This window comes from Conger conger, chromosome 2 (assembly GCF_963514075.1).
Source record: "Conger conger chromosome 2, fConCon1.1, whole genome shotgun sequence".
NCBI lineage: Eukaryota > Metazoa > Chordata > Actinopteri > Anguilliformes > Congridae > Conger > Conger conger.
This window is the reverse complement of record NC_083761.1, coordinates 7,878,179-7,904,108: the sequence shown is the minus strand read 5'-3', so window position 1 is coordinate 7,904,108 and position 25,930 is coordinate 7,878,179. Positions and strand designations below refer to the sequence as shown.

Sequence of the window (25,930 nt, the reverse complement as noted above, 5' to 3'; positions counted from 1 at the left end):
AGCAGTTAGCTGGAATGCCGGAATGCTTTCTCCTAAGGAGATCTTGTGACTGGGATTGAGTTGGCTTGACTGTTTCTCACAGTACTGCTTATGAGAATCAAAAGCTTAACACCAACACCGACTTGCACCAAATATTGCTTTCCGCTCATAACGAAGCATTATTAACAATAAAGGTTGCAATTACTAACAGGCTCAGAGATGACTGCAGTTGGCTCTCCTATTTTAGAAAGTCTAATAGGACGATGTGGACTTTCCATACATGTCTGTATTGCCCATTGACTTATTGGTGAAATATACATCAGTGTAAATCTATAATTCATGCTCCGGGCATTGAGTCTCTGCATGTTTGCCAATTTGGGTCATGGCTGTGACCCATATTTTGTAATTCACTGTAATTTTGAGGGGGAAAAAACCAAGAGCTAGCGTAGCGAGGATTAACATTCTGTTGCTGTTTCCGCTTGGTGGTTTGCATACAGGAAGGATATTGTTATTTCTGCATCGGTGCTGTCTAGTACTCATAGACATAAGTGGGCATTGTAAACATAAACGTTTTGTGCGCAGGGATGTACATTTATACGGCATGTTACTGTGTTCTGGTGTTGAGGGACATTTTCTGTAGAAATATCAATTGTCAATCACCTGCAAAGTTATTTGTTTTATGAACATGCATGCAGACATTCTCTGGTATTTGCAAGTATTTGTTTGTAACCTGGCTTGTTAATACATTTATAACTAGCTAGCATACATGACTTTCATATTTATTAATCATAATCAATTATGAAATGATTACATTGTTGGCATTTGGCAGACGCTCTTATCCAGAGCGACGTACAGTTGATTAGACTAAGCAGGAGACAATCCTCCCCTGGAGCAATGCAGGGTTAATGGCCTTGCTCAAGGGCCCAACGGCTGTGCGGATCTTATTGTGGCTACACCACACTGGGATTAGAACCACCAACTTTGTGTATGCCAGTCATTTACCTTAACCACTACACTACAGGCTGCAATGATAAAGCAGTTAATATCATATGTTACAATGTTGTGCTTCGGTGACACCAAATTTAACTGGGGCCAAACCATTTTATAGAGGGGGATCCATAGGGTGTTCATTAAGGTCCCTTCTAATAAAATATTTTGGTAGCCCCACCAAACCAGAGATATGGGGGCGCCGTATCATCATCAATACCTTTATATGTACTATATTCACTGTCAATTTCATATGGAGGATGTGTCCTCAACCTGGCAAGTTCATTTGTACACAAAGAGAACATTACTGTCCTTTCAGGGTACATTTGGGAAATCTGTACCCTGAAAGTACAAAATGTACACTTTATTTATGAGAGTGTAGAAGTAATAGGTCATCGTAGCAGCATAAGCAACTTATTATTTTATATACTGTCACAAACCAGCTATGAAATTATGTAGCCAGGGTGAACATCGGTGAACAATTTTCAGTTTTCTAGCTAGCTGCAAAGTTCTGATCGTCAGTGATATACTTTGAACCATTATGGACCTGGCGCCTTCTCGGAACAGAGCCAGATTACCCAGCTGAAGACGTGAAATGTTAAATCACCCCGAGACTCAGTGAAATCAGGTCACCTCCAGCTTTGTTGCAAACCGCTGGGTGTTTGTGTTAAAGACCCTTTTGTGTGCTGCTTGTTCTACTCAGATTTGTTCTTCCACTTTTCAGCATTCTGAGAGAACAGTAATGATTACATAATAGGAAGGGATTGAAAATATATATATATTTTCGTCTGAGTATGGCATGTAGACTACGACGGTTCACTGAAGCAAAATTAAATATTTTGGATGAACTTGCAGACTGCTGGTTGTTGATGGTGATGATTCAAATGTTGGATCAAGATGATGATTGAGCTTATTAAATGAGTAGAGGTTGACCACAAAATCCTGAAATGGACCAGCTCTTGTTGTGCACCCCTGGTCTATGAAAAAAGCAGTATTTCTGCTGCTCAGATAGGGTTTTGCCTGGTTTAAGGACAGATTGAGAGCCAGTACTGTTGGTGGCAACATTAGTGTTCACTTCATTTCCTGTTCTTGCGTTGTATCCTTAACCACGGGCGAGGAAATGAGAAAAACAGAATGCTTAAAAATGATTTCACGTGGGACACAAATGAGGTTTAACCGTTAAAGGTTTCAAATTATGATGGATTACTGTTGCATAATTTCCGGAGGCAGATGCAGCTCATGCAGCAGTCCTGTTCTGAAGTGTCTTCTGTCTGATTTGAGCCCTCATTAAGGCTTGGTCTATTCTCAGAGACAAGGATGAGGGAAAAACGTTCCTCACGCAGTCGTAAGGAGAGTATATAATGGATGTCTGTTCTCCTCTTTCCAATACGTCACCAGAGTTACATTGCAACCACCAACCTTCCGGGTCCCAGTCATGTACCAACAAAATGTGATTCCAATAAAATCATGTTTTCCACACAGAATTCATGTGATGCGTAGAATTATATTGCGTTCATAGATATAGTGGGTTTGTTTTATAGATGGAAAAAACCTTGGTCATTTTATTTTTAAAATTTTATGCAGGCGAATCCCTTTGGGCGGCAGGCTGCAGCCATAAACAGCATGAAATACAACTTTGCGTCAGTGGCACAGCGAAAGTGTTTAGCTTACCTCACTAAGTACCATATTAAATGAGATTTTCTGCCATCATCAGCATTAGCATTTATGCTATTCAGTCAGCTTGATTCCTGCAGAATGTTAACTAGCTACATTAGCTAGCTAAACTAACCAGGGATATAAAGAAATGGTTAGCATTGCTTCCACTCTCTGTCGAGCCCATTAAGGAGTCCCACAGATGGACTACCTAAACTTAGACAGGAGCCTCACACTGAATCAGTTCTGAAGACGAAATGCGGAGCGTGAAGGAGTCCCTAAGAAATCCCAGAATCCTTTGGGATTTTTCAGTATCAATAATCTTCAAACGGCAGGAGCGTATTAATATTTTTTTTCCAGAAATGTCTTGATGTGGTCTATCCCGAGGGTTGTGTAAGCTATTGCTGGTCGGTTTGTATTTGAATATTTTCCTCAGAAGGGATTGTGGGTAAAAAAACCCAGCAAGATATCAGAATTCATTTTTGTAGCCCATTTATGCAGTTATGCCGTTGATGAATTTTAATATTGTTTCTGAGCAAAGACTTGCAATAAAAATCAAGGATTCCTTCTGTCAAAGTAATAGGGAAAAGGGTGGGCGTCATCTTTACCCACAGTGATACCTGAAAGTGATGAAAATATAAAATGTTGAGGCAAAATTCTCAACAGGATAGATTAGTGATACACGGTCTATTCTTGCAAAGAGTTGCTGCTGAAATTCCTCAAACAGTAGGCCTTCCTGTCCAGCTTGTCATCTCCTTCTATCTTAGAAGAAAATAGCCTTTATAGCACTTGCGAATAACAAAGGGGGCTCTTATCTTTAAACGGAAACTTTCGTTTACCTCTTGAGACCGCCTTCGTTTTCTGTCTCCATTATGGGCTAGGGCCGGCTTCGGCTTACATTCCGCTGTCTTGCGGGGGCCCTGTCTCAATCTCTCGTTGGAGCTGCTGGGATTGGTTTTGGTATTGAGTTCAGAGTCCGCAGGGACCCTGTCAGCCCGGCGTGCAGGAAATGCTTTTACTTAACCCTGTAAGGTGTGAGCACGGTATTGGGTAGCCTGTAGCCTAGCAGCTAAGGTACACGACTGTGACCCTACAGGCCGGTGGTTCAAGCCCCCTGGTGTAGTCACGATAAGATCCATGCTGCTGTTAGGCCCACATTGCACCACTTGCCCCCTCCCCCCCCCCCCCCCCCCCCCCGCTTAGTCTAATCAGCTGTAACTAACAATACGAAAACGTAATGTCGTGAGATCACAAATGTGTGATTAAAATTTAGAACTTAACTGAGCATTTTATGATGCTGCTGTCACAATCACTGCTGTTACTTCAAAGGAATGCATTGAGGGTGAGATTAACCCCAACCTTTTCCCTTGAAAAAGCACAATGGATGAGGCGGGCAAGCCAGTCATCATGTAGGTATGTTGTGCCTTTCGGTCCATAACATAGCACGTTAGCTCCACAAATGTTGTACTTCTTCTACTGCAGGCTCAGGTGAATGGTAAGCCGGTCGTCATGTGCAGTAGGTTGTTCACAGGGGAGCAGCGTTGTGCTATCGCCAGTGTGGCTGAGAGGCAGAGGAACAGTGCTGCATCCGCTAAATAACAGCGCTAAATAACAGCCCTATCATCGCTCTTCTGTTGCGGGCTCGGGCGGATTACCCACAACCGCATTGACACCTCGAAAAGGGAGTTTCCTAAGGGATTGTTTTTTTGATGACCCCCCCCCGTCCCTCCCCTCCCTCCTTGACGTCAGAGTTTCAAGAACCAACCCGGTTCCAGTTTCTCCGAGGCTTGGCGGCCTTCGACCAATAGTATGTAAATGCGTACATGCATATGCATGGGGGGGGCAGAGGGTCTGCAGCAGGCAGCTCCAGGAACACACGCCACCCTGGTTAAATATGCAGGGCTCTTTGACCTCAGCTTGGCTGTCCTGGGAGTACGTGAAGGGTGAACCTGGCCCCCGCAGTCAGATAGAAGCTGACACGCCCCGGGGGGACCGAGAGGTGACCTAGAGGTGCCCTGCTGGGGCAAAATAAAAACACGCCACGTCCACATCCTGCTGGATACCCCCCCCCCCCCCCCGATGCCTGGTGATGCATTGTGACACGTGTGCTTCGTTTTAACCTAAGCTGAGAAACCTGGTGCCTGCCCCCCCCCCCACAGAAATAACGTGACGGTGGAGGCACATTTTTGTTCTTCAAGGATAACATCTCCCAAATGTACCCTGGAAGTAATGTTCTCTTTGGGTGCAAATTATCACGCTTTCCAAGCAAAAAAAAAGGTACAAATTAAGTATATATTGCTGGCTAGGGGTACAGTTTTATGTACCTACGAGGTACCGCCCCAGCGACAATCATTCGTACCTTTTTAGGCTCTTTTAATACCCTTACTTCTGAGCGTGCGGTGCATTATTGATGGATTTAAGGAACTGGGGCTACGGGCAGGGTCCAGCTGTGAGTGGTTTGATTCAGGGCAGATGTCAGGATATGGTAATTTCTCCTGCCTCTCTGTCGGGTCTGCTTTTAGTCGGTAAGTATAGCATTATCTGACAGTGTTGTCCTCATTTCATGGGCGACTCTGTTTCATTCAGGTGGTACTTAGCCTGACCAGGTTGTGCACCGTGATGTGAGATAATTCTGCCCATTTTCGCTCGTCAGCTAACTCTGTTATTTAATCTGACTGCTGATGATTTTGTATTGAAAATAGTTGCAATAAATATAACAGCGATGCTCGGAAATGGTACATGAAATTCTCCCACGCACACAGAGTGCTATTTTCCGTTATATTTGGCAGTTTACATTGCTAACCACAGAAGGCACAGGCAGAAAATTGTTCTGCTTGGTTTTGCTGTATAAAAATCCTCGGTCTTTTCTATCTAACAATTTTTTTTTTTGGTTACCTGTGTAGATTTGCATCCACCCACTCCTGCATTTGAAGGTTTTGCTGGGTTTATCTAAAGAGAATCTATCTTTTTTAATCTCTTGAGGCAAGCTGTTGTGTTCTAGTATGAATGATGGAAAGACGGTGGAGGAATCAAGATGGCTGTTCACATTCTGCTGCTTGCATTCGCACACGTGGCTGTGTACATGTCGTATGGTACAAGACCCGGGACCTGTTCCACAAAGCAGGATTACTGAGTTAGCCTCATAAACTCAGGGGCGGCCTGTAGCGTAGTGGTTAAGGTAAATGACTGGGACACGCAAGGTCGGTGGTTCTAATCCCGGTGTAGCCACTCAAGGCCCTTAACCCTGTATTGCTCCAGGGGAGGATTGTCTCCTGCTTAGTCTAATCAACTGTACGTCGCTCTAGATAAGAGCGTCAGCCAAATGCTAATGATGTAAGTGCACCGAGTAAAACCCCAACAAAATCTGGAATATGGATTGAAATAAAAAGAGCTGTTCCCGGTTTGACTTTGTGCAGTTATCCAGCAAACTGAGTAATCCAACTTTGTGGAACAGGCCCCTGAGAAGCATGTTACAGTAAGCTGAGGTCATGGACGGTGGAATCAGCTACAGATGGTTCTTCATCACACTGTGAAGGCTGGAGGAGCATTCGCACATTGTCATAAAGAGTTCTGTTTTTAGCAGAGATTGTTCAATGACACATAGTTTGATTAGGTTTAATCTGATTTTATGTTTGTTGAATCTATCTCAAATGTGTGTTAATTTTGATGGTGTGGCGTGAGTGAGAAAATACACTGAGGTGGTCAGGTCAGATATCACCGTAAACATTTTACTGAAGCTGTGATATCTGTCACGTCGAAGACAGGTGTGGCCACCATATTGGCTGATTGTGTGGGTTGAGGATTGACTAAAAAATGCTTCTTGCTTCCCTTTGAAAGGCAGCACAATATAAAGGTAACGGACCAGAAAATGCAGTACACTGTGACTTCATACCAAACCTGGCAAAGCCAACAGGCAGGACCGGGGAAGACAATTGCTCTCATTTGAGTTCCCCGACCGGTTATGCCTGGAGCCTGTACCGTCCTGGTCAGAGAGGAACTGACGACCACCTTTGGTTTTCAAAGGCAGCAAGAATGCCAAACAGGGCTAGCAACCTTCTGTGCTCCCAGCAGAACCTGTATAGAGGAATATATTAATATTAATCACGTCATGCCTCAACTTTGAATACTCCTAAAAGACACTTTTGGACCGGAGGGAACATTATGAGGGGCATTTACATTGTCATGTGTTGGGAAGAGATATATTTCTTCTCAAATACATTTCCTTCACCTAATGGGGCAAAATTCCCTTTTGCTGTCTCCAAACAGAGTGTGATACAGTATCACATAATACATCTTAGCAGGTGAAATATGGTGAGAAGTCTTCAGGAGGGAGAACGGAGTGAGGCAGTGCCTAATGGCACTGTCACATTATTTTCACCTCTATAAATTATGAGCCCGGAGCCCATCTTGCATTAACAACAACATGGAAGCATCCATTTCATTCTTGTGCTGCACTCTGTGGTATGGGTGTGGGGGGGGGGGGTGCATAATAATGCGTGTCAACTTTACTGTTGTGACCAAAGCGGAAACGCAAATGGAGTACCGCCAGAAAGAGCAATCGCCGTGCAGTTGAGTTGGTCCGTTGAGTCGCGTTTAATCGAGCCGTGAAACTGAATGCACAATCTCCAGTGAACTGACTGTTTTTTTTTTTCCTTCTTTAGTGGAGTCGTGGGTGATAGAGATCCCGTCTGATTACATTTTTGCATGTTTAATCAAAGGGAATAGCAGTTTGCCAGGTTGTTAAAACCACCATTCAGGTAACTGTTCTCAGGTAGGGGGACGGGAGTGTCGGATTCTGGGATTTATTTTGCGGGAGATTTACCTGTCTTTAGAGAACCGCGCAGCTGTTCCACAGTCTCGTGGTCACAGGGCAGAGCATCTGTCGCCGTCTCCTCCTGTAGTTGTTCTCTCCCTCTCCACCTCGGCTGATGTGTGGCGAGCATTCCGGTGCGGATTAGCTGCTGCTGCAGCACCCAGGTGGGTGGTCCACATCGGCGGTGGTCGAGGCAAGTTCCCCACCCTCTCGTGGTCGCACAAGGGAGCATCTGTTGCCTTGTTCTATGAGTTGCTCCTTAGTGACATTGCAAATGGAGGCAGCGCTGCATGTCACTTCCGAAGAAAGCAGTACGGGTCGGGGGGGGGCTGAGACAGAACAGGGAAAGGGGGAAACTGCTTGGAAAAAGATAATTGCGTGTATCACAGCGGGGAAACAGTTTGCTTTCGAAATCTATTAATTTGTTTGTGTCTCTGCAGAGGCAGGTGTGGTGGTGGTGGGGGGCAGGGGCTGGTGGGAAGGGCTTGCTGATGCCTGAACGTGTTGACAGAATTGTGTTCAGGGCCGCGGACGGGATGTCAGAAGCAGAGACGTGGGGCTCCGCTGTAGAGTTATAAAGACGAGGCAGGGATGCGGGAGGAATATGTAAACAATGGCGGGCGGCCGGGTCGCCCGTTAAACGTAACGCGCTGATGAAAATCGGCGTGGAGAAGGGTGAGGGGCTTCCTAATGTCGTGACATTCCTAATCACCATGTCACGACATACAGAGGGCTGGGATGAGAGGACAGAACAATCGGTATCGGTGTCATGACTGTAACAAAGGGGAGGTAAATATGCAGTATTAATTTGCAGCCATTAATTTGCAGTTAGTTTATAATCATGTTATATCAACCTCGTACATGCTAAAATGCGACTCCTACATTGCGTGGTTGCATACAAATAACTGTTCTTGTCTTTAATATTGTAATGAAAATGTCCATTAAGATATATTTTAGAAGACAGTATTTTATTATCTTGCAAATGTATAAACGGCAGCAAATGGTTCACTTAACAATTGTTTTTCCTTTTTTATCAGTTAATTCACGCTGTCTTCGCTTTCTTCCGTGGGAAAAGCTGGAAAAAAGATAAACCGTCTCATGTAACCGTTTCTATTCTCGCCCGTTTAACAGAGCGGGAAAGATTGCAATGATTCTGCGAAAGGGATGTGATCAGTATCGTGCCGGCGTGATTATTTCTGTGTGTTTCTCTCAGCTCTCGTGCTCTGACATCACAGGGTTTTCACCGCCGCGCGTACAACACCTGCCTGCCTTTCCCTGAGGGGCCGGCATTTTCCTCAGTAGCGCGAGGAGATCGAGGAACTTGCAACTGTGTTTTTTTTTTTTTTCTTCTTCTTCTTCTCTTTTTTTCCCCCCCTCCCGAGCTCAGGTTGCAGTGTTTTCCTGTGGTTATTTTTAGAGCGAGCTTCGGAAACGAGATGGGATTTCAGTTCTCTGTGTGAGCGAAAAGGATGCGCGGGCAGGGGAGGGGATCGTGGCGATGCTGCATTTTAGCGCATCGCACGCCCGCTCTCCGCCTCTCCCGCTTAAACCCTGTCGAACACGCAGGAAGGGAATGGGGCGTGACCCCCAGCGTTCCCTGAGCCACGTGATTGGAGGCCAGCCCCATCAATCAATTTGTATTTAAACCTAATTTGGGGAGAAGGGGTGGGGGGGTCATTTCTGATTCTGGTCTTTACCCAGCAGGTGTATTCAAACCCCCCACCACCCCCCGCGTCCTTGTACCATAATCGTAGTCACTTGACTAGTATATAGACCAGTCATTTGTAATTCTGTGTGTTTTTTTTCCCTACCACATCAAGTGCTTTCCACTTGGCCAGCCTGTTTGGATCGTATTACTTTCAGGGAAGCATCTCCTCCTTCCACTCTCTGTCGGGCCTTGGAGGTGAAAGCCAATATCAGTACCCTCGTGGCTTTGCTTGCTGCATGCTGATTTCGTACATCCGTTTTCTTTTTGCTTCGCTGTTGAATTTTGGAGTGGGGGGGGGGGGGGGGGGGGGGGGGGCTGTGTTAAGGCCTGTCCACACCAAGAACGGTAGCTATAACTATAACTATTTATATATGGCTTTTAAAAATCGTTCTAACTCAAATGGATGGCCACAGCACAACTATAACAGCTATCACAGTGACAAACGATGTCATTGGGATCACTTTCAGAGCGATTTTTGTCCAGCTTCATGAAGGATACAACACTGACAAAATCCTAATGAATTTTCAGGGCATCACATTCAAAATGGCAGATGACATAGCCGAGAGACTATTTACAGAACGTTGTCGTTCATCAGTGTGGATGCTCGCATCGTTATCTTTATAGTTATGGTTATGGTTATAGTTCTCGCTCTTGTTGTGGACCGGCCTTTACTCTTGGTTTTGTGGCACAAGGTTGGTCATTCATTCTCACAGATAGGTCAGGGGAACAGGCACTACCACAAGGACTTTCAGGGTGAAAGGTCTTCTAAAAACCTGACCCAGCTGTACTAAGAAATCTATCACGTTCCAGTCCTGCTGTCTCTTTGGGAGTGAATGTGAGAAAAATCGGCTGTTGCCGTGCGACCTTTGAGGAAAAATAGGGGTGAATGAGACTGTGTTCTTTCGTCGCTAATAGGACAGTGCCTTTGGAAGTGACGAACTTCAGAGGGGGTGCTGCTAAACCCCTGGCTTCTCCACGTCTCGCTATCGATCGCTCCTGACCTCCTTCCCGGAGTTGTCTTCCTTAATTTGCTCATTTTATCACGCAAGCCCACCAGGAAAGGGCTGACCGCTGCAGTAGCTTGAAATGTTACGATGAAAATCAACGGCTTGTAAACTTTCCAGCGGTAGGTCGGCAGGGGGGGTCCGGGCAATCAGAGAGACACCGACGAGCTCTTTCCACACCAGTGGAGCCTTTTCTCTGGATTTAAAAAATAAAAACAGTCCTTTTTCATTACGGTCAGAGCGATGTTTTCTGTGCTGCCCCCCACAGTCACGCAAAGACCTGCCGCTACGCTAGCCCGATTGATTGTCGTCGAATTCCTCTGTAACGGCCGCATAGTTTGCACACAAAACACAACAGAACAGGTCAGGTGTTGTGTTTTTTGTTTTTTTCAATCAGGACCTGTGTGAAACTGCTTTTCCACTGGGGGAGTTGCTCTTGCCCAATTAGGAGAGGAAAACTACTGTTGACCGAAACTACCTGACCAATTATGGGCTGCCCCACAGTCATGGTCAAGATGTCATCGGAGGCCAGTGTTTCACTGCACCAATGGCGGCTGCTTGAGTAGGACATGCCATTGCAGGTCAGGAACGATGCATCTTTCATCCTCGACCTTTATCCAGGTCGAGGTTACTCGAACAAATATAGGAACACATATCGATCATTACTCTGGCATGTGGCCGGTTTATTTTCTGTGAAACACATAAAAGGTTAAGTCTAGTTGTAACCTGACACTATTTGTATTGATATCAATAATTAGTTTGGCTTAAAAAACAGATTTTTTTTGGGATTTTATTTGCTGATGTATAGAGTGGATATGTTTGACTACATCATACAATATTGCAGAGAGTCTTTAACGCCATGGCAACATGCTAATACGATGGCTCTTATGCACAGTTGACCTATGAAGAGTAATGCCATGCTGTCGAATCATTGCTGCGTCGGTATCCTATATTTCATCTGCAGGAAGACCCCACAAAGTAGGCCAACAGCTGTTAGCTGTTCTAACTGATTTGCATTGCATTTCTTTATTTCTTCTATGAGAGCATTTTCTCTTTATCACAAGCTAGGAATATCTCACGTACGTCTTAAACGCTTGACCGCTGTCAGCTGCCTTTCGCTTTAAGAGAGAAACACAAAGGAAGGACCACATCCAGATAGGAGAACACAAAGGCTCAGCTGGGAATGTGCCTGACACGTGTGGGTGGATTATTTCATTATTTCTGTTTTTTATTTATTTTTTTTCTGTCAAAAATATGCTGGTAAAAAAAAGTTCTATTTTTATCAACTTTATTTATTCAGCATGAATTACAGACACGAGAGCGGACGCTCGGGGCATTCAGCGGAGTGAGAGAACACGTACACACACACACGCACACACACACACACACACACACCCTCTACCCCCTGCACGGCGCCCGCGTGTGTGTGATCTCTGAGAAATAGGCCGCTCGGTTGTAATCCGCGCGTAATGACGACCGCGGCGTGCTCCCGCGAGTGTAGCCTTTGATGGTCGCTGAGGAGGAGGGCGGAAACAGAGGCCTGTGGATCCCTGGCTGGTGTAGCGTCTTCGGAGGGGGGGTTGGCCGCCAGCGTTTCCCCCCCCGGTCCCTGTGGATCTCCGCAGCCACGAGTTGATGTCTGTTAGCACTGCTGCTACTACCACTGCTGTTACGGAGCCAGTGCGGTACGCTCTGGTCTGCGGCTAACCGCACGCTTGATGAGGGTTTCAACGAGGAGGAGTTGAGTGATTTCAAAATCAAGGTTTGATTTCGTTCGTCCGTGATGTCGACTTGCACAAGATAGGTGCTACGTCAAGAAGGACTGCGATTTTTCACTCCGGATTAGCCTCAACTTGTTGTCTTTTTTTAAAAGTTGGGAATGGCTTACGTTATTGGAATCAAATATAACGTGGCTTGTTCTTGACGGCTTCATTTGTTAGGGAGTGGTGTTAGCAGAGGTGTGCCTTGTTCAATCCCCATCCCTTAACCTCAAAACGCGATCTCTCTAATGTCCTTAACCAGAATAGAGGGACATAGACCTTATAGAGTGATAGGTTTGACTCATAATATGCTAAGCATCACCATCATTTTCATCATCGTCAATTGCAAATCAATTCATCGTGGCAGAAAGGAAAAAAAGGTGCTTAGGCCTAGCTGACAAACGGACATCGCGACACCAACTGCCATATAACCCCCAAACAGAGATCTGTTGCGGTGCTCTGTTTGTCGGTTATGAGCGGGGCGTGATAATAACTCATTCCTCCGGGCAGATGCCCTTGTCAAGGGCAACAGAACTGTGTAGAGTGCAGAGGGCACAAGAGTCCGGGGTCATTAAGCATCGGGACCGTAACTCTCTGCCCTCCCGGCCAATCACAGCGCACAGCGCTGACCCAGCTCAGAGCAGATGAACTGGGTGCCAGGGGGCATGAACCATACCTCTTGCAAAATGCATGAGACCCGTCGGCACCCTGTGTTCAGAGACACATGAGAATTCACCCCTGCGGGGTTCCCGGGGTATGTGGGTAAAATCACGAGAGCATGAGGCTAGTGATTTATGCTCTCTCTGCTTCCCAGAGCGAATATTTTTTTATTTTCCGTGGGGCACCTGTTCTAACCGCATACTTACAGGACGATTTATGTAGCAGGGGAAACTCTGCCTTGTCTGTCGGTCATTAATATCCGCAAACGCTCCCAAAAACACTCGTGGGTGAAAGTAGTCCAGGAAAAGACAGCGCAGGAAGTATAAACAGAGAGATTTGCAGGTCTTAACTTGCCCTGGGCTCTGTTACTGCATTCCTGTGCGCGTGTCTTTGCTAATTGGCATTGTGCTGTAAGCAGGGTTCATGGAGTTTTTAGACGCTCCCTTAGGCAGGAGTGACAGGCTTATATAATCATGCCGGTAATCAGGGATTGGGAAAACAAACACATTGATATTAGTGTTTCTGCAAAACACAATGCACGGTTACTGCACCTCCAAAATAAACGTCTGTACACTCCATGAAACTGAACAGAGCTCTGATACGTTGTGGTCAGAAGCAGAATTAGTGGGGGGTGCCGTGGGCCGAATTACTTAAAAACAGTATTTAACGAAACTCTGTATATCGTTTGCATAAAAATAAAATATAATGCATTTTTAAGTAATTTGGTATTGAGCTGACACTTTTATCCAATGTGGCTTACAGTTGATTAGACTAAGCAGGGGACAACCTTCCCCGCAGAGCAATGTGGGGTTAAGGGCCTTGCTGGAGGGCCCAACAGCTGTGCTGAGATCTTATTGAACCACCAGTCCTCTGAGTCCCTGTCATGTACCATAGCCACTAGGGTTCATGGTAAAATGTATACTCTATTTCTCTTCGCGTACCATAAGTAGTGGCGGCACGGATGGTGCAGTGGGTAGCACTGCCGCCTCACAGCAAGGAGGTCCTGGGTTCGAATCCCCGTCGGCCGGGGCCTCTCTGTGCGGAGTTTGCATGTTCTTCCCGTGTCTGCGTGGGTTTCCTCCAGGTACTCCGGTTTCCTCCCACAGTCCAAAGACATGCAGGTTAGGCTGATTGGAGAGTCTAAATTGCCCGTAGGTATGAGTATGAGTATGAGTATGAGTATGAGTATGAGTATGAGTATGAGTATGAGTGTGTGAGTGTGTGAGTGAATGGTGTGTGTGCCCTGCGATGGACTGGCGACCTGTCCATGGTGTATTCCTGCCTTTCGCCCAATGTATGCTGGGATAGGCTCCAGCCCCCCTGCCACCCTGATCAGGATAAGCGGGTTTGGATGGCTGGATGGATGGATGGCTGGCTGGCTGGATGGCACCATAAGTGTGACAGACTTGCCCCTGGTTGTGGTGCATCCTGTTTCCGTAATGCTGTACCCACAATGCACTAATGCACGTACAGGCTCTAAAGCAGGAAGTGTTCTGCTGATGTGGGATAATGGGCCGTGTGGGGATGGTGTGCTGAGGCCTGGAGGTGAGGTCTGGGAGAGAAGGGATCTGTGTGCTCTACTGCACCCTCACATGAGGGTGTTCAGGGACCGGAAGTGGTTTCCCTCCACATGCCACTCCACTATAGGAGTGCCCAACTCTTCCACGGAAGAAACCACTCTGGGAAATTATAACCGCACTGTAAAAAGCCTGAGCACATTACAATTTTAGCCTTGTAATGTTTTTTTTTTCCCCTCAAGTACAAAGTACTATTATTGTTTTATGTTAATGTTTGCTTGACAAATGTAATTATTACACTGGCAAATCTTGAAATGAGAAAAACTGGCTTACCAATATTTTAATCTGATTCAGCCAAAAGGTGACAGAAATAGGTGCAAGGGGATGAGAGAGAGAGAGAGAGAGACAGAGAGAGGGAGAGGGAGGGAATGAAATGAAGAGAGAGAGATGAAGGGAGAGAAAACATGTAAAAGGGCAAAAGAGACATGTAATTGCTTGCACAACTTTGTTCATTGCTACCTGGCAAATGTAGAGGTTACAGTAAAGTGAATATACAGTAGGTACAAAATACACAGTTTTGATATTTCAAAGCTGGATACTGCAGTACATGGTGGAACGTCATTCACTGGAAGAGAGACTGAGACATTTTAAAGATCCAGCCCCCCATTATCATCATTATGTCCTGTTAGTGGAACCTGTAGCATAGGAGCTGAACACTGAGTGTGAATCATCGTGATTTTCAGGGTCCCATATCAGGGGTAAAGACAAGCCCATCACCAGAAATAAACGCAGTGGGAGGGTTGATTTGGGGAGGGGGGGGGGGGGTGCACTTTGCGGTGGTCCCCGTGGAAACCGCGCCTGGCTGGGCGCCGTCTCGGTGCTTCGGGAGAGGAGGGAACCCCCCCGGATGGCTCTCGCCGTGCGTGAGGAAAGCGGCCCCTGACGGTGAGCTGGGTTTGTTCCTCGCTCCGCGAGCTGCGTTTGGTGTGACCGTGCGCGCCCGCGGGCTCAGAGCGAGCTGGAGCGCCGCCTCGCTCGTTAAAAACACGCCAAAGAGGAGCGAAACACGCCAAAGACGTGCGGCAGACCCGAAGCAGCCGGCTTTAAAAATTTAATTTACTGCTTTTTAATTTAATTCATCATTCGTCTTTCTTTGCAAATGAGAGTACAGGGCGCGTCTGCTGCATCGGATGTACAGATTTTCTCCTTCCCCTGGGTTTGTTAGTGTCCTACACTCCTGGGTATTACTGTTGACTCTCTGGGAATGTGTTCCGCTTTGCCTGACTAGGTGGTCAGTTTATGGGCCCATTACGTGCTAATGGCAAGTTGTTTTTCCTGGAAGGACTTACCACTTGATAAATGCCAACCACCCCCCCCCCCCCACATTCACAATGGGCCTGCGTGCTTTTCAAGTAGTATGAATTATTGATGTAGATTTCTGAAGATCTGAGCAAAATGACTGTGCTCTGACTGCCATAAGCCAGCCCCGGGAAAATTAATAAAGCGATTTCAGGCCCGACCCAGCCCAGACTGGGAACTGTGCCAGCGGAACTTAAATATTTGATTTATTCATAAAAGCCCTCAGACCCATTCGGATCCATAACCCATTGAAGAGGAGGCTTTTAGAATGCTTTATTCAGGGTTCTGTTGCTGAACTCGATTGCTTTCAATCGTCAGTAGTGATTGCAGCATTGGCACTAGCATATTCATATTAGAACATTATAATCAGATATATTTCTCATATTACGCCTCAAACAAGTGGTTATCTGTGTCAGTATTTGTATTTGAAATGATTTTTTTTCGTACATAGCATTTTCAATTTGAAAAATCTTTTTTTTTCCCCCGTATGAAACCCTAACCCTTTTCCTGTGAGATTCAAGATGCTTCGTATTTTCAACTAAACGTACATAAGTATTTTAATATAATCTTAAGTACTCTCCAGTAGTAAATCTGCATGTATCCCTGAGTTCAATTGCAGCATTTCTGGCGAAAGTACATTCAACATATCCCACACCCAGGTGCAAAACCCAGAAGAAGAATCTCATCCGTCTCTTGGTGAACGTTTAGTACGACTACAGACCCAGAACGGCCATGAAGCGAACAACAAGCAGGGAGTCTGAAAGGCCTCTCTGTTCTCAGTTAGAAGCAATCCGATTGTTTACTTTGTGGAAATGCTGCAATCTCGCACAAGCTGCCTGAAACAAAGTACCGTTGGGCCCCGGGGCGGTGTTCAAGGACAGGAGACGGGGAGCGGAGCTAGGCGCGCAAATTCGCGCTTTCTACGGTAGCCCCGTCGCCCCGAACTGCCGCCGTAGTCATGGCGACGGCGACATCGTAAGTCGTTTCCGCGGCATCCGGTTGTCAGAAGCCGTAACTCTCGGCTGAGTTCATGCGAGACCAGGAAATGACTCTGGCCGAGACGCCAATCTCGACCAATGAGGCGAAGGCTTGATGGAGAGCAGCGTTTGCGGCGGCAAGGCCCCCGTGTTTATTTTTTATATATATATATTTGGGCTTTGTCGACCGTCGCTCTGCTTAATGAGAAAGAGATTGAACTGGACGGCCCTTTACGCTCCATGGGACAGAAAGACCAGGGTCGTTGAGTTATGAGGAAAGACTGCGTTAGGCAGGGATCATCAGCCCTGGCCCTCGAATCCAAATCCAGCCCTGGTTTTCTTCTCTCCCGGCTAATTAGCGCTACTGATTGGCCAGACTGTCTTCACACCTGACTCCCAGGTAAAGGGAGGGTGAACACACCTGACTCCCAGGTAAAGGGAGGGTGAACACACCTGACTCCCAGGTAAAGGGAGGGTGGAAAACAAGCAGTTCTCAGCCCACAAGGAGCATGGTGTAGCAGGTTGCCTATTTTTAAGCATTTTTTTACATTGTTTTGCCAAACTTAAACTGCCCACAGTCATGGTCCTGGATGCTATCTGCGTTCCCTCAGCTTCAAACATCGTACTTAACCTTCGCTTATCAGTCACAGATGCATCTCACGCAGAGTAGTGCGTTGCTGTGTTTATTTCCGGTTTGCACACAACAGAGCGATCCTCTTGGCTGTAAAATTAGTCTCAACCCACACTTCTCCAGCTGTAATCTTACTCCTCTGACTGTTTTGTTCCAACCCACACCTCTGCCGGTGCCTGGAAGTTAGCGACGGCCAGTGGGTCAGGCTAAACCGCTTGAGCTCTTTTGCAGAAGAATAATGTATATGACTGTAGGTATAAGACTGGTCTGGTGGTTCAAGCCCCGGTGTAGCCACGATGAGAGCTGTTGTGCCCTTGAGCAAGGCCCTCAACCCCGCATTGTTCCGGGGGGGGGGGGTTGTTCCCCGCTTAATCTAATCGCTTTGGATAAAAGCGCCAGCTAAATAACACATTTTTAGCTGACATTGGGTTGTGTGTGAGCATCGGCGTGTGTGTACGTGCGTGTGAGTTTGCGTCGGAGTGTGTATTTGTGTGCACGTGTGTGCGTCAGCGTTGGGGAATGTGTGTTTACTTGTACTAACCTGTGTGTGTGCGAGCATAGGGGTGTGTGTATTTGTGTGAGTGTGTTTGTGTGTGTTTGTGAGTGTGTGTGAGTGCGTTTGTGTGTGTAGGTGAGTGTGTGTTTGTGTGTGAGTGTGAGTGTGTTTGCGTGTGTTTGTGAGTGGGTGTTTGTGTGTGAGTGTGTTTGCGTGTGTGTGAGAGTGCGTTTGTGTGTGCTTGTGAGTGTGTGTTTGTATGTGAGTGTGTGTTTATGTGTGTTTGTGAGTGTGTGTTTGTGTGTATGTGAGTGTGTGTTTATGTGTGTTTGTGAGTGTGTGTTTGTGTGTGAGTGTGTTTGCGTGTGTTTGTGAGTGTTTGTGTGTGAGTGTGTGTTTATGTGTGAGTGTGTTTGTGTGTGTTTGTGAGTGTGTGTTTGTGTGTGAGTGTGTGTTTGCGTGTACGAGTGTGTGTGTGTGTGTGGCCCTCCACTCCTCTGTGGAGTGTGGATCATTCTCAGACGCAGAAGGCAGGAGGCTGAGAGCCACACTCCGACTGTGTCACACCTCGGTTTTTCGAGTGCCTCTCCACTCCAGGGAAACCGCCAACATCACAGCCCCGCTCTCTCTCCGCCCGCGACGCTGATGGAAGCGCCAGACAGAATAACCGCCGGTCCGCCCGCGGCGGCCGTCGGGGGCCGTGTCAGACTCCCAGGGCGAGAGAGCGAGGAAGCGACACCTCGGGACTCTTCTGCGGTGCCTGGAAACGCTGGCCCACATTACGACCCCGTCCTCACCAAGTTACACACCCACCGCTTTTCAGTTCAACATTTCACTGCCTTTTCTTCCGAAGAATAATGCGTCATTTAGCTGACGCTTTTATCCAAAATGACTTACCGTTGATTAGGCTAAGCAGGGGACAATCCCCCCCCCCCCCAGAGCAATGCGGGGGATTAAGGACCTAAGGGCCAAACAGCTGTGTGGACACACAAATAGACAACAACATATAAGCAACATATGAATAAAAGAAAAGAACACTCCTGATTCAACGTTTATTTTCTTTCTGGTTTTTTTTCACCGCGGAAGACGAAAACTGCCCTCCAAAAATATATCCCTGTGGAGCGGTTGTGATTAGAAATGATGTTTTGTATCGCCTCAAGCGCAGGGCAAGTCACCTCACTGTGATTAAACACTCTCGCATTGACAGGCACAGAAAACAAATCATGCGGAAAATTAGCGGGGCTAAGGAGGCGTGTTAAGTAACAGCAGACGCGCTAATCGGGGGGCTGAATTGATTTTCGGCTGCCTGCTTCTCACGTCTAAATGCTCGGGTCACGGCGCTTCCCAAATATGCCTTTACGTGACGCGGGACTAAAGTCACACCTGGGTCAAATACATAATTGTTTTGGATTCAGATACTCTTCTATGCCCAATTGATCTTGCCAGGTGCAATTGAGCCTACCAAGAGGACCAGAAGGTGGGGCTTTCACTTTTCCTGAGTCTTTCAAAGGTCCCAATACACCAGACAAGCTCGGTAAAGCGTAGACAAAGTATGTGAATACAAAACAAATAACAATTGCCCCCGGTCTGAACCAAGAAGCCATATTGTTGGCAGCATACCTCACACACTGACTGACTCATTGTTCAAACTGCTCAGTAGCAGTTATCAACAGTACTCACAGCCATTGAACAGAGCCCGTTCTTTTCTTGCTGTGTTTCCAGCCAATGCAATATTCTGCTTTCAGTGTAATATAATGACTTCCTCCATCCCACGAGTGTGATTCAGTACCCAGTGTTTTGCATAACATTACCATGACGTGATTGCATTACTACAAAACTGATCCTTGTGTACAGTGCGTAGCGCAACAGCAAAGAAAGAGTTGAAAACAGTCTGCTGTCGTATATCTGTACGATGTGAAAGGGCTTTATACGTGGCACATGGACCTGATGTATCGCTACGCCGTCCATCAGGATGTGTGAATATGTGAAGGAGGCCTTCTCGGCCCCTGAGTTCTTCTTGGCTTTTCACCTTCCCACAGTCCAAAAATAATCTTGTCTGGCCTTCAGTGCATTGTGGGTCTCTGATTACATTGTGTTTTTTTTATTATCAGGAGTACTGTACTATATGGCTCTATGGTGCTACTTGGTGAGAAGAACTCACTGGCGGGGTGACATGGCTCAGGCAGTAAGAGAAGTCGTCTGGCAGTCGGAGGGTTGCCGGTTCGATCCCCCGCCCGGGCTGTGTCGAAGTGTCCCTGAGCAAGACACCTAACCCCTAAATGCTCCTGATGAGCTGTTTGGTGCCTTGCATGGCAGCCAATCGCTGTCGGTGTGTGAGTGTGTGTATGAATGGGTGAATGAGAAGCATGAGTTGTACAGCACTTTCGATAAAGGCACTATATAAATGCCAATCATTTTAACTCTCATGCTTATACTCTCTATGTTACAGTGGGGTGCAAAAATTTGGGTACCACTGGGTTAAATGTCTGTTACAATGAATCTGCATGTGATCGAAAGCAAACCTGAACTCCAAAAAAAGGGCCATATCACAATGCCTTAGCCTGACCCCAAACTCAACCTCAACCTTTACTTTAAGTCTGAACACCCTCATTTCCCTTTTCTATGCGTTTGCCTGAAATGGAAATGAAAAATGGAACTACTATATGCTTCCAGTGGGACCTCCCTCATGACTGTAACGGGATACAAGAGAAAGTGTAAAAAAAAAAAAAGAAGATGTTTTATTTTCACACCGGCCCATTGTGTCTGTGTCTCAACGGTCTTGTGTTTCCTTTTACAGCCTTGATATCAGCCGGCTGCTGCACCACAAACTGTAGAAGTGTAAAGCTTTGGGACAGGTAAGAGACCGCCAGTACAGATGTGTACTGTAGGACAACTACATATCCAATGGTACCCTTGGCTGTAAGGGCCTGTATTTCTGTGTGAGAAACTTGCAGAGGGAATAGTAGTTTATTTCAACAGAGAAACGGGCTGTAAATGATTATATTATACAATGTTTGCAAAAGGTAAATCGTTGCATTTCCATTGTAGGCTTTGCATGTTTTTTCATGAATTTCTGCATGGATCCCCTTCTTATTTCACAGCTCAGGGAAATAAAAACACTCGATAAGCAAATAGAAAATTGTGTAACAGACACTGAAGAAATATTCTGTGGGATTTACTCAACTGAATTGTTGCTTATCACAGAATTCATGTCTTGCAACCAATAACTTTTTTATAGGATTTCCCAGTTGTCCCTCCAATGATTAATGTTCCCACGGATGCATAATTGATGCTTCACACACACACACACACATGCACGCGCTCACACAGAAACATGGGTTTACATCACTTTCCCACACTCTCTAAGACACACACACACACACACACACACACGACGCTGCCCAAGGCAACCGATAGAATGTCAAAGTCAAAGTTCATGATCCCTGCTCAGTAATGGAACAGCCTTATTGATTTTTCAACTGGCAAGGAGACAAACATCATGCTCGGTGGGTCTCGGAGACCATTTTTTACCGAGTTTTATTGACATTCTATTCGATCATAGCATTTTTGCTATTATTGGCAAGTTGTTACTGGTGTCATATTTGCCAGTAAAAAAAAGAAACTAAGATGCACACAGTCTTAAAATGTATCATTCAGTTGCAGTCCGTAATTATTTTGGACCGAGACACATTATTTGTTGTTTTGGTTCCGTACTCCAGTACAATGGACTGTCTGGACTGTCCCCTGATATTGGCTGTAAGACCTGATCACCCGATATGCATCTAAATGCCCTCAAATGAAAGCTGAGAGCAATTTAACCTCATCGTGATTGTTTCATTCCAAATCCAATTTGCTGTGAGTGCAGAGCCATTTTAAAAGTATTTTAAAATTGTCGCTGGATGTCACTGTCCAAATAATTATGGACTGCACTGTACAAAGTCTGGACCATTCCTCGTGCTTGTGTCTCAATCAAATGAGGGTGACCTTTAAATTTGTAAGCAGGATCACAAACGTACTCCGGTAGCTGCAGTGAAGAAGACTAGAAGGCTAAACCTTTGCCATCAAGCCGATAATTCTTCTCGTGGTGCTATAAACGGTCCGCTTGATTAATAACAAGCCTGCCAATTTAAAGAAACTCTCTTATCATCAGTTCAGTCGATTCAGCGGCCTCCACTTTAGTCACATTTCCTCTCTGGCTTCGGTGAATTTCATACAAATATCTTAATGATAACCTAGAAGATCTCTATAAACAAGTTTTATAGCATAATTATTTCATGGCCTCCCACACTCTTTGCTGTAAATAAAGTTATATTTGCTGTGAAATGCACAAGATTTTTTTTTTACAGATAGCACAAACGGAAAGCAGAAATCAAGCATTCACCGACCGTTGCAGCCGAACACCGGCTTGGCCCTCAGACATCGTTATCTCTTACTGTCTGAGTGTAGTCGTGCTGTGAACCTGCTTTGATTTGTTTGGTCAGACCCCTTCCCTTCAGAGAGAAGGTGAGATCATTATCTTTCATTTCTTCACGCAGTTAAAGGTTTCTGTCCGGTAAGGTCTGCGGGAAAGAAAACGTGGCTGCCAAGCTGGGTTTATACAGAGCGAGCTGGAGGTCGCCCCGTTCCTCACCCCTGCCTTAAATCTGGTTCAGGCCGGATGGATGTGTTAATATTTAATGACTCAATGGCAGCAAATTTGTCCTTTGGGATATTAAAGTTCCCCATCTCAATTTTGCTGCTGAGCTTTTAATGCACGTTCTCGCTCTCAGAAACATGTGTTCACATGTGCACTTACACATGCACACACACACACACACATGCGCGCACACACACACATACAGTACATGCTCATACATTCTAATTTTACATGCAGGCTTATACACACACATGCATGTACACACACATACACGCACTCACACACTACTTTTACATGCGAGCATATATATACACGCGTGCACGCAGACAGCATGGTCAGACGCTCAGGCCGTATCAGTAAGCTGCTGGCAAACAGAGACGCGGTATTCAACATCAGAAACAGCACGTCCTGTTCAGGTTTTACTAATTTATCTCCCTGGTATTGATGCGGAGACGAGGGCGGGGGCCATGTCAAAACTCGGCCTCTCCCTCAGCGAGGGAGCGCTGAGGTACCTGCAGCATCGATCCCGCAATGCCAGGGAGTGAGGAGTACGTGGTCTGTCTCCAGTCCTCCGTAATCTCCACTCTCAGTAATTAACATCTAACGCCTCTGTTCACACTCTCTGTCTCTCTCTGAGGAGATAAACTTTTCTTCTTCTTTCTCTTCTTCTTCTTCTTCTTTGTCCACCCCAGCTTCGACGCGTCTTCTTGACCATAGCCCCGCCTGGAGGTTGGCGGTGCGATGTTTTCGCCCAACCCCTCGGAGGCCCAGGTGAACCCCCCCCCCCCCCTCTCCGGCCCTCTCTGAATTACCGCATCGACGTCGAGGACAAGGGCCGGACCCCGCTGATCGAAGCCCTCCTCCCGCTGGGGCCACAGTCTTCATACCTTCATACCTCTCTCTCACGTTCCATTCCCACATATCAAAACGAAGAGCCTGGCGTCGCCGTCCTGTTAGGAGAAGGACTAAATCCCCACGACTGCCAAGTGGATTAATGGAGCGAGACACTGGATTTTCTCTGCCAACTAAAAAAAAAAAAAGAAAAAGTTTCCTACCTCTCGTGAAGACAAAAAAAAAACCACAACAACAAAAAACAAAGAAGTGTTGGAAACGATTGAAGTGGGACGCAAAAAAACAGTCCACCCTATTGTTTACAGTCAACCGAAGCGATTATACACCGGGGTAATTCATCTTCTGGTAATTCTCTCTCTCTGTCTCAGTCTACTGCTCTCTCTGTCCCCCCCCACCCAACCCCCCCTCTCTCCCCCCCACCCAACCCCCCCCCCTCTCTCTGCTCACTCTGTGGAAATTCATAATTTCGAGAGTGGTGATGAGACCAAAATAATTTTCCATGAAAACCCCCAACATTACTCCATGCTCTCCTGCTGTTTCCTACTAAGGCTATTAAATACCACCTATTCAATTCATCTACCCCTGACAGGACAGGAGAAAAGGCCTGTCTCCACCCCCACAATAAACACCTACATGTACTTTGTAATTTTTTTTTGTGACCCTTTTTTAATTTTTGTTGACAAATATATATATATAGATTTTGTTGACAAATATATATATATAAGAGCTCAAATGAAAAATTTATGTTTTTAAAGAAAGTAAAAGTCAAAGTAAAGAGTAGTTTAATGGATTAGTTTTCTAAATATAATAATTATTATTTTTGACTTACCAGTATTATTATAACATTATTATATGAAGAAATGTATGTACAAATGAATAAAGTTTCCTCTTTATGTAAAAAGCGTATCTGTTGAAGGCTTTGATTCTTGCTAAGAAGCTAAGAGCTGGCTCAGTGCCAGTGCATATAAATTATTCCATGCATTACTGTCAGGGGAATTACCACAGGCTGAGATCTGGGGCCTGTCACACGTGTGTACGAGGACTGTCACAATCATTCAGCTGAGGAACGGGACACCATAGAGGTCATTTCTGCATCCCCTAGACTTCCTGTTTCCCCTGCAGTGCAGTATGGGCCAGGCTGATAGATTGAAGTCTGTTCTGGTTTGATTTCCAGTTTATCTGGTGGGCAGCAAGAAGAACCGAATCTTCCGCTTTCGGGCGTTTGCTTTATTTTTAGGTCGGTGCTTAGAGCAGGACAATCATTTTAATGAGCTGTTGAGCGAACAGCGCATTGCACACAAAGTCAGACAGGGGTTCTGCCGCGGCCTTTTGTTGTAGCTGAGGAGAAGTAATGACCAGCTCATTTTCACAGGGGAGAAGAACTTTCCGGGGCTCACGGAGGAGAAGTTCACCGTCTGAATAGTGAAGACTCAGGCTTTCGCACCCTTTGGCGGCCGTGTTTGGGTTCACTGCGACACAGCCTGTGACTTAAGCGTCTGCGGTGTGCGTTTTTAATGAATCATTCTTTTCTCATAAAGAAGGAGGTGGCTGCAGGACGCGGTCCTGAACGGAATGCTGTTGTTACAAGAAAGCGAGCGAGATGTGATATTGGTTTGGCAGGCGGCGGCCGGGCCCTTGCCGTGCCGGGTTTTAGAGGGTAAACATATCGACGGAACGGCGGTGCGTGCCGACTCCACCGCCCCAGTGCGACGGCGCTCCAGAAAAACGCTGCTCCATTATGTATGGCCCAGGTGGGATCTGCACAGATGCATTCAAACGAGGAGCTGACTTCAAGCGAAACAGGAGTGTGTGTGTGTGTGTGTGTGTGTGTGTGTTTGTCTGTTTGTGTTTGTGAGTGTCTGTGTCTGTGTGTTCTATGGGGAAGTGTGTGGGTTTATGTGTGTTTATGTGTCTGTGTGTGTATGGGCACTTGTGTGTGTGTGTGTGTGTGTGTGTGTGTGAAATAGGAGCTGTGTGTGTGTGTGTATTTGTGAGTGTCTGTGTCTGTGTGTTCTATGGGAAAGTATGTGTGTGTGTGTGTGTGTACGTGTATGTGTATGTGTGTGTTTGTGGAGTGTGGGTATGTGTGTGTAAGTGTGTGTGCACCGGTTTATGTTTGTGTGCTTGTGAAACAGGAGATGTGTGTGTGTGTGTGCATTGGTGTGTGTGTGTGTGTGCTTGTGAAACAGTCTGTGTGTGTGGAGTGTGTGTGTACTGGTGTGTGTGCTTGTGAAACAGGAGGTGTGTGTCTGTGTGTGGGGAGTGTGTGTGTACTGGTATTTGTGTGTGTGTGCCTGTGAAACAGGAGCTGTGTGTGTATATGTGTGTGTATGTGTATGTGTGTGTCAGTGAGAGTGTGGGTATGTGTGTGTAAGTGTGTATGCACCAGTGTATGTGTGTGTGCTTGGGGAACAGGAGCTGTGTGTGTGTGTGTGTGTGTGTGCATGAGTGTGTGCCTGTATGTGTGTGTTTGTGTGTATGTGTGTATGTATGTGTGTATGCGTGTGTGTATGTGTATGTGTGTGTGTGCTTGGGGAACAGGAGCTGTGTGTGTGTGTGTGTGTGTGCATGTGTGTGTATGTGTGTGTGTGTGGCTGCAGGGAGGGCCAGGGGAGATGGGTCCTGATTAAGACGTATGGCCGGCAGGACGTTCAGAGCAGAGGGCCTGGAATCGCACTGCTGCATTGCAGCACGCCTCCCCCCCCCGCAGAACGCCTACCCCCCCCAGCACACACTGTCCTGTCTGCATGGGTATTCCCACAAGGTCAAATCAATCAATCCACCACCCCCCCCATGCCTGCCCGCTGCCAATCAGCTCGTCTACAAATGCACCGAATTACACCTGAGATTTACTGTCTTCTTCCTCTGCAAGGGAATCAATATTCACATTTATGCACA

The 25,930-nt window shown here is 46.3% G+C and overlaps 1 protein-coding gene across 1 annotated transcript in view; it reads left to right on the top strand.

The window, feature by feature from the left end:
• Positions 1-23,416, top strand: part of LOC133122548 (coiled-coil domain-containing protein 85A-like) — a 31,022-nt gene extending 7,606 nt beyond the window's left edge. The window contains exons 3-4 of the mRNA XM_061232575.1: positions 20,342-20,399; positions 22,873-23,416. Coding sequence (XP_061088559.1) covers positions 20,342-20,399; positions 22,873-22,891 — 77 coding nt within the window. The 3' untranslated portion in view covers positions 22,892-23,416. The remainder of the gene's footprint in view (positions 1-20,341; positions 20,400-22,872) is intronic.
• Positions 23,417-25,930: the final 2,514 nt, after the last annotated feature.